Raw genomic sequence first — 9646 nt, forward strand, 5'->3', positions numbered from 1 at the left:
CACAACCAAAGAAGCATCATCAAGGCAGTGCTGTGCATTTAGATTTGAGTTTTTTGCCAAGACTCATCTAGCATCCATAATCTCAACAATCAACTGACTTCTTTCCATTGACCTTCCACTTTTTTCCCAAACTGCTCTGTGATCTCTTGCTCCAGTTTAGCTTAAAATTTAAGAGCACAGATTCCATTCGAGAAACACACAAGAGACACACTGAGAGCCTGACAGCTTGAGCATTTTACAGCTTGTGGTCATGGTTGTGTTTAATAAAATGCTGTGGGAATCCAGCAATATCACGTTAGTGTCTCTGGCCATTCAGTTTCTGAGCAGAGGTTCTGGTTCTTACTCCATGAATGAGAAAGAAAGTAGATGTGAAGCAGGCATGGGAAAGAATTCATCATTTCTAACTTGCCTAATTCCTGTGCTTTCCTAACACCAGATATACAGTTACAGGTAACTTGTAAGAGAGGGTTCGCAGTTGAATGAGAAACTATGCTTAATACGTGCTGCGAGTGTAAGAGAGAGAGAGTAAAGAAGACCTGAATAGATTGATGATGGAAATGGGCAAACAGAGGCATTTTGACAAAGCAGCCGTAGTTCTAGCTCAGTGGTTATGATGTAGTTCTGAGCAGATGGGTGTTCAAAACTCAGTACTACTAAGCTGCCTTTGGGCAAAGCCCTTAACCCTTAACTGTATAAATGAACGTAGCTCTGGATAAGGGTGTCTGCCACATACCACACATGTAAATATATATCTAACAGACATTAAATTTCTAAATAAAAACTTTTAATGAAAGTTTTTTTGTCCTGCACACTTTTTATGTGAGAGCTAAATTTGGATTATGGAGCAGTTTTGAGAAATAGGATTTGGTTGCTTGACTTTTTTTTTTTTTTTTTTTTTTAAGTTAGCATTTTCCTGTCCTTGCGTCACTGGATCTCCACCCTGCGCTCTCAGACCTTAAAAATTCATGACTCATGCTAGCCTTTCACAAACTCACATCTTTTCTGTATCTATTCTTTTTCTATGCCCACTCTTCATTATTTTATACTTTTTTTATTATTGTTTTTTTTTATCTCAATTTGAAAGTGCCAAGGTAGCTGGGCAATGCAGTATGTGTAATGGCCTATACTCTCACTGGAATCCTGCCTACTCTAGCATGTAATTCAGCAAACAATTGCTGGGGTGTGGTGAGTATGGGTTGGACGGAGAGGCGTGGAGGCAGGCATGAGGTGGGCATGGGGGCAAGCAGTTGGGATGCCAGACTGGAGCATGGAGGCACCATCTGGCAAGGCACCTCCTCAATTTTCTCCGAATCTTCACGGCTTTGCTCTCACCCCTCCCCAGAACAAAATAAATGTCCATGCCAGCCTGAGAAAGCTGAATAACAGAGGTAGCATGCTATTCCAACCAATCTCTCGCTTGACAATGCCAAAGACATCACCTTGATAGGACTCATGGATCTCGTTTTGATACTTGCAGACTGGTCACAAATCTGTCTTGTTGCAATGTCTACAACCTCTATATATCGTCACAATCGGCACACATTGTTTAAACACTTAAGCACCCAGGACTCATTTTCAGGCTGAGACTTTTTACATTCATTTAACTGGAATCCTATAATACACCTATTCTATTATTTTACAGCTATTATCCATGATGAACAATTAGGAGTAGTTAATATGCTTTATTAATAGCTGGTAAATGAGCTGGAATTTCAAGGGGTTAACTGAAACAGTAAATAACAGAAACACTAGTACCAGAAGCTTTAAGTACCAGAGGCTTCTATTTTAAACAGGGTTACTGGATGCGGGGATCATCCTACTTGTCAGTTGAGATGTTGGCTTACAATGGCGGACAATTGATACATTGTTTGATGTTTAGGTGTACTTTACACCACACAATGACACTGAAAGTGATATCATTGCAGCCAATGCTGTAGCTGGCAAGCTCATACAATATAGTCAATTCAGTTGCTTTTCTTTCACTTTGAGAGAAAAGGGCCAAGGGCTTTTAAAAGTGCACAGAATGCATCACTGTCTACCTGCTGCTCTATGCTAGTAGACCGCATTAATCCATCTTATCACACATTCTATAAAGGGGTCAACCTTATTTCTTTTCTTAATCTCATGACACAATTTCCACACTGGAAAGGAATAGATAATTTATAATGAAATAAAATATACTTGTGTTTGAAATCTTACTAGTCTTAGTAACTGTTGCAGCAGCAGATCAAATCACATTGTGCAATTAATTCTATCACTCTGTAATAACTCAGAAAGAGAGATGAATTAGCCATACGAGCTACACAAATTAGAACAAGCCAATCTTGACCTCTTTCTCTATTTAGCAGTTTACAAATAGAAATTCTCAACAAGTGGAAAATAATTTTCTGGTTGTGTTGAGTTGTTATAAGTCAGTGTTATTAGGTCAGTCATTTCAGAACTTTGATATTCTTGGCCTCTTTTTAAAAGATATCGAATAAAGCTATGGTTTTAAGGACATAAGTTCTGCTTTTGTCTGCATATATCTGTCAAAAGTATAAGTATCATTTGTAATGCATGTAATCTTGCCAACTGCACTTTCCTTCTCCGGATCCTTCGACAACTTCGATATAAACAAACCCTATAAATATGTGGAAACGTGTTTCCTACAAGGTTAGAATCATCTGTTAGCGTGCCAACACCACGTCCTTTTTTTCCAGGCTGCTGTGTGACTTTAAAGAATTGCCGCAATTTCCTTCTTTGTTCCCAAACATTCACAACACACACACACACACACACACACACACACACACACACACACACATAAATACACAGTTATTCCACCACACCCCACACCAAATATATAGATATTCAGTTTTATAAAGCAGAAAATCACAAATGATCAATAAGCAAATGATAGCGGATAGAAGAGGAACAGCTAGAGGACTGGTTTTCCTCATAGTATAAATGAATAAGAGATGGTAATGGTTAAAAGTTAAATCATAAAAAAATATAAAATTATCTAAAAAAAAAAAAAAAAAAAATCAATCCTCTGTCTTCCTATGGGTTCTGTAACAGATCTGACTTAGCTGATATTATGCCTGGTGCTGCTGTACTAATATCAAGTAAACATCTACTATTATCTTTCATGTAAACATCTAATGTTATTTAAAGGACATTGCAAGGCTTACAGATTTTTTTTTTTTAATTTTAAAAAATTATATACCTGAAAAGCATAACTTGCAAGAAAACATCATTAGATATTGCCCTCTGTATTACTACAAATGTATAATCTAGGGCAAAATGTCCATAATTAGCTCTGTTGTGCATTAGTGTCATAAATCCTGCTGTCAAAAAGTCAAGCAATAAAATAAATCACTAAGACCTTTTATACATTAAGCCTGAGCTTGAGTGAAAGGCACAGTAACATACACAAATGTTTGTCGGATCTGGGTAGGCAACACAAAAAAGTGACTCAGCTCCAGTTTCACACAATCAAGACTAATAGCACATGAACACTTTTCAGAATTCCTTAAGATCTCATGCTCAGATAAGTTTGATAAGGACCAGGGAGGGTCTTTCAATATTCAGTCCATTACTATCACGCTTATTGATGTATTTGGGGGTAGGGGGGTGGAACTTGCCCCAGGTGGGCGGGGACAGAGGAATACGTGTGGGTGCTGGTAATAATAAGCTTACTACTGAAAAGCCGATACCTGTAAGAGCGGCGCATTGGTGTTAGTGACGACGTTAGTACTTGTCGACTGCTTTTACGCTTCATTAAATGAAAGAGAAACTCGCAATCTAGAAAATACGTTTTTCAGTTACTGTGTCATATTAGGAGCTGCATGTTTCCGTCACAAATCTGCACTCTTTCTAGGCAATGCAAATGACTATCTTATTCCATCTTTTTTCTGTTACATCTGTTCCGTTAGAGTTAAATATAGTCTGAGTTCTAAAACCTACGAAGAAATCTACAAAGTATCTGCAAGAGAGAATTTAAAGTGACATGTTGATTATTTTCTCCCCCTTTTTTCCCTTTAACTTTGTACTGATAAGCAGGAAGAGACAAGGAGCACAACAAAAAGCGCTAATCCTCCCACGAAGTGTGGCAAAGCAGTGAGTTAGGAAACGCGATGATGCCGCAGATGACACACATAGACCGCGCGCGTGCGTGCGTGCGTGCGTGCGTGCGTGTGTGTGTGTGTGAGAGAGAGAGAGAGAGAGAGAGAGAGAGAGAGAGAGAGAGAGAGAGAGAGAGAGAGAGAGAGAGAGAGAGAGAGCATCGTCTGCAGATGTTAGTGACCGCAGTACATCCCATCTCGACTCACACTCGATGGACAAATTCTTGCTATAATGAATGACTGGAGAAGCCAAACATGCCCCCCAGGCTACCACCTAAACGTGCAGCTGACACCAATATAAGTCCTTGGAAAAATATAATTGACCATGGTTTTGTCCTTTTTGTCTAAAAACCTGTATTAATCTATTCGTAGACGCATGTGTCAGCAGTCCAGAGATTTCCTAAAACCGGTCAATTCGCATGCATTATTTTTTGCATGAAACTGATGTATGCATTATAATGCGCGCAGGACAATGACATGAGTAGTTTATGAGAGTGTGCACGAATGAAAGAGCGATTCGGTGGTGTGTAGCGACAGACCTTAAGAGCGCGCGCTTGGACTTTGCGGCGGGGTATAAAACTAGAGTATAGCACTGGTTTATAACCGGCAGCACTCTCACTGGACCACTGAAGTGTTTCTCACTTTTTTCGCTTGAACAAGTGCTCACTGAGATTTTGGATTGCAAAACATAAATGAGCTCATTTTCTAGAGCAGCCTAAATGCTGTTTTGAAAACTCCAGTTGCTTGTTTTGCTCCGTTGCATTGCGCATGCAGGTTCTGACTTTTGACTTGAGGGTGTCCCGTAAAACACCTGGGTTAAGTTCTACTCGATACGATGAATAAATTAACAAAACAAAAAAAATATTCTACAGATACTACTTTAGGAAATGTTTAAAACATAGAATATTCCTCCTATTCATAAACATATGTAAAAAATAGTATTGACATAAATGTTATGAACAGTAATGTGAATTATATAATTTCTACTGTATTTGTTATCTTGTAAGTTTTGCATTTGTTAAATTATTTTTTCAATACACGTCCATTGAAGAAGTGCTCACTAAGATTTTGGAATGCAAAGAATAAGTTCATTTTTGTGAATCGCACTTTGTGAGAGAATGCTAAGCAAGGACAACAAACAGCCTCAGCCAGCACCAGTGAGCTTCGAGGAAATTCAGTTCTCGCTTTTCTAATGAATACCCAGCCTAATGAGCCTCCATGTGCCATTAGGTTTTAAAAAATCTGGCTTAAAATCAGCTTCTTTGCTCATATATTTTAACAATTTAAAAAGTAGTTGGCGGTGGCAATCTATTACATCTGTTTTTAATCATCCATAACTATCCCCAGCAACGAAGAACTTCTTGTATTTCTCATAAACAACAACAACAAAACATTTAACTAACTAATCAACAATCTAACAGGGTCTTAATGTATCCAACTGCAACAGCAGCTTTTACATCGCAGCTCTGCACCGTGTACAGTAGAAACAGTAGAACAGTAGAAAATATGAAACTCTATGGCCTGCTCTTTAGGACTGCAGAGCACTGTGTGGTTTGGCGCGAGGCCAACCTGATATATTTTCTTATGCTAAACAGATGGATAAATAAAGTATTTTATGTTTGTTTGTTTTTTAAGACAGCATTTTACCTGTTTGGTCATTGAATCAATGAGGCGCACGTAAAAATCCTGCTCTGTCCTAATGCCTGCAAACAGAGCAAACACAGTGGGATTAGAACTTTTGGTGTGTTTTTTGTTTTTTTTTGTCATTTTTCTTTTTGCTTTTATAACACAGAATATGGCAGTAAAATCACACTTAAATATGCGAGTGAGCCATTCTATGCAACAAATGTCCTCTTGCTAATTGCAGGCATGTCATATAAAGACACGTGCATTCGATTTCAACCAGACCTGTGAAACGTTAAACTATAAGCCTATAAACGCTTATAGCGTATAATAGTTTAATATATATATATATATATATATATATATATATATATATATATATATATATATATATATATATATATATATATATATATATAAAAATCACACTTTTTATTTATTGTATTTTTTTACTTACTATTATATTTATTTTTAAATATATATATATATATATATATATATATATATATATATATATATATATATATATATATATATATATATATATATAAAATACAAATGTTAATTATATGCTAAAAAAATTCACATAAATATTTAAATATACTTAAGATTGGGGAAAAAGCACGGTGCTTTACACTTCAGGCCTACAGCTTACCCATGCTAAAGTCTCACCTTAACACAACCGGTCATAAAATTAATCACGTGACCAGGCACCCACCAGCCCGAATACGGAGCAGTGGTCAGTGTGGACGTCACCAGCGTACATGCAGCTTAATGGGACAGCTTCATCTCCCCTGGGGTATAACCCAGCCCGTTAACTGTTTCCCTCAAAAGTAAACAAGCAGTTTAGGTTGTTTAGGCCCGATTATATTTTTGGAGAGATTGGTTACGTTTTGAATTTTTATTTCATTGCTATTTTAAGAAAATGATTCATAGAGTGCATCTCTACATGATTGTTAAAAATGTTCTATCAGTACTATGCATCTGGATCAGACAGTGTAAGAAATGATGGCACCTTCTTTTAATGTTATTTTGCATTTTGTTGTCGGATGTGAGGTACAGCAGAATGAAAAAGGTTTCGAGATGCAGCCCTCACCGTTACTGTAGAGAAGCTGAAGTCTGTAATGGATCCCATTGTTCGTCTTTTCTCCTGTCGACTCCTGGGCACAAAATATAACGTTACATATCCTATAGCAGTACAACGGATGTCAAATTTCCGTACAATCCATATACAAATATAGCAGGGCTTTGATAAATGGGAAGATCGCGGTTTAAATGACTCGAGACGTTTTGTATACAGCATTAATCCCATGGATAAATGTGTGTTAGCTCTCGGTGAGAAAGTGTCTGAATGAGAGGCACATGATCACATTTTTAGTTACTTGAACCGTAGACCCAGGGCAACTAAAATCCTAGTAAAATTTATGTTTTTGATTTCTATACAAAAACGTTGCACGCAATTACAAACAAAAAGTTAAATCAATAAGTTTTAATGAAAAACATTTGTCAGGCACCTGAAAAAAAAACACTAAATGACTTACCTAGATTTGACTTTGTAAAAGCATCGATGGCCATTCTTTTCGGGGTTTATTTTGTTTGTTTGATTGTTTTTGTTCTATTTTTGCAATATATACTATTAACTGCATATGAAAAAGTTCATGCAAGATGTAAAAGCTTAATGCGATACGAAATGTTTTTTGTTCATCCCCCTGGATTTAGCTGTTTTACACATTTTTCTATTCGGAGAACGGTGTGTACATTTCTTAATGTTTTATTTACTTCTTGCAAACGGGTTCACACCTTTTCTTTTTCCACGAATCCGACAAATGACGTTCTCTCGATCTCTACGGGCTGCCCCTGCCGGTCATAAAGAGCCAACACGAAGTGGAAGAAGTTGGATTTTCGCAGGTTGGATGGCGGTTGTTTCTCAAAGTGCGCGCGGGCCAAACCCACTCCACTGCGGACACACACATGACCACAGCACCGGTTACACACAGACACACACACACGCACACTCAACACAGCAGGATCTTTATCCTAATTTTATCCTTATGTTCAACTATTTAACCAATCATTTACCAAATGCGCCTATAATTCATTAGTATAATACACTTCTGAGAACTGAAAAATAAATATTAGAAAATGCCCTAAAGCTGTACTTCAACGCTTAGGCCTTAACTTAGTTCTAATTAGTTTAACTTCGTGTACATTTACTCTTATTACTACTGCTAATAATAATAATTAATGTAAAATAATAATAATAATAATAATAATAATAATAATAATAATAATAATAATAATAATAATAATAATAATAATAACAACAACAATAATGCAACAGCAACTAAGATCAGTTGTCTGACAGCTAATTGTAAGCATTGTTGTAAATATTCCTAAAATAATGAATTGTTCTTTAATGTATTCTGACGGAAGCTAGATTCCTTTCTGTTCTACTTTATATACACGATTCATCGTTGTGTTGTTAGAAAGTGAATATAAACTACGGGTTTAAAAATCCAAAGTTCCGTAAAGAATGAAGATCACAGTCCATTTCTCTAACGCAATTGAAATCAAACAATTCATCCCGGTCCATAAGAGTGTGTACAATGTATTCGTCAAAAATACAAGCCTGTCCACGGTCCCGGGAGTGTGTCCCGTGTGTCTCCTCACCTCTGCGCGGCGGTGTTAGCATCCAGCACACCGGCGCTCTGCATCCACGTCCTCACGGCGTTCATCCCGGCTCCCAGCGGCTCCTGCTTCAGAGTGCTACCGCCGCGCTGCACACTCTCTGGGATCCCGAACATGAAGGATCCCCCTTAAAACTAAAGGTCTCCCGGCCCCCTCTCCTCCTCCTCCACGAACACCCGTGTGTGTGTTTCCTCTCGCTGTCCGCGTGCCGCCAAGCACCAGAGGAGACGAAGAGTCCGCGCGCGGTCGCGCACACAAACACACACACAAACACACAAACACACACACACACACACACACACACACACACACACACACACACAGAGCGGGAGATAAAGTGAACGGGAGGGACGAAATTAAAGAGCCTTTTCAAAAAACAATTCCAAGCGTGGGGGGGGGGGGGGGACGGGGGGACAGAATTGCTAACAAAACCCGTTCAGGTTTCTGTCACGGCTTCTTTCCCTCGCGCTGAGATCTGAATAGTGACAGTTCTCACAAATGACAGGGACTGAATGTTTACAGCCTGAGAGAGTGCGCTACATTCAATGTCATCATCCTCCAACAACTTTTCTCCTCTTTTGCTTTTTTTTCTCATCGGAATGGATCCGTCCCAAGAACAAAAAGTAATGCATTAATCAAGACTGAGGGTCGTTCAGCATTTGGTCGTTGCACCGTCTTGGTCTAACTTAAGTGATTTTTGCCCCTTCTCTATAGGACTCTTTCTCCTCCTTTGACTATAGGCTCTAGGAGCTAAGCACGAGCGAGCACACTGTGCCTGGAGGGTACAAGGGAGGAACCGAGATGGTCGGACCGCCCTCGAACAAAGCCTAAAGGCCCGTGTCAGTTCCGCCTCATTACATATTTAATCCCTCCTTCCCTGCTCCGTGTACTGAACAAGCCTGCCAGGAGTCACACGCCAGACAGGGCAAGGCTGGAGACAGACGCGGGCAACACAAAAATTACACAAAAACCATTCCTTCGATTAGCGCTTTCTGCCCCGCGCACATCCGCCCTTAACCCCAGACCAAAGCGAGTTACAGCATATAATATTGCCCTAAATGCTTATAGCAAATTAGTGTTTACTGAAACTTTACCTAGAAAGGCTATTAGTTTAGTCTGCTAGATTATACAGGGCAAATACAGGTCAATAAGCGTGGGCTAAATCATTATAAAAATATTCAATTCCGTTTTAATTTGTTAAATCATATATTCAACAAATATAAACCAAATTC

At 38.5% G+C, this 9646-nt stretch overlaps 1 protein-coding gene across 2 annotated transcripts in view; it reads right to left on the reverse strand.

Moving 5' to 3' along the window:
* Positions 1 to 9217, reverse strand: part of ebf1b (EBF transcription factor 1b) — a 99484-nt gene extending 90267 nt beyond the window's left edge. Inside the window, exons 1-4 of one of the 2 annotated variants that reach the window (XM_083565156.1) lie at positions 8397 to 9217; positions 7527 to 7683; positions 6823 to 6886; positions 5751 to 5806 (exon numbers count right to left, since the gene is read on the reverse strand). In XM_083565156.1, the coding sequence (XP_083421282.1) occupies positions 5751 to 5806; positions 6823 to 6886; positions 7527 to 7683; positions 8397 to 8530 (411 nt within the window). In that variant the 5' untranslated portion in view covers positions 8531 to 9217. The remainder of the gene's footprint in view (positions 1 to 5750; positions 5807 to 6822; positions 6887 to 7526; positions 7684 to 8396) is intronic. The other variant, XM_083565155.1, reaches the window with a different exon arrangement.
* Between the last annotated feature and the right edge of the window lie 429 nt (positions 9218 to 9646).

This window comes from Silurus aristotelis (assembly GCF_946808225.1).
Source record: "Silurus aristotelis genome assembly, chromosome: 16".
Taxonomy (NCBI): Eukaryota; Metazoa; Chordata; class Actinopteri; order Siluriformes; family Siluridae; genus Silurus; species Silurus aristotelis.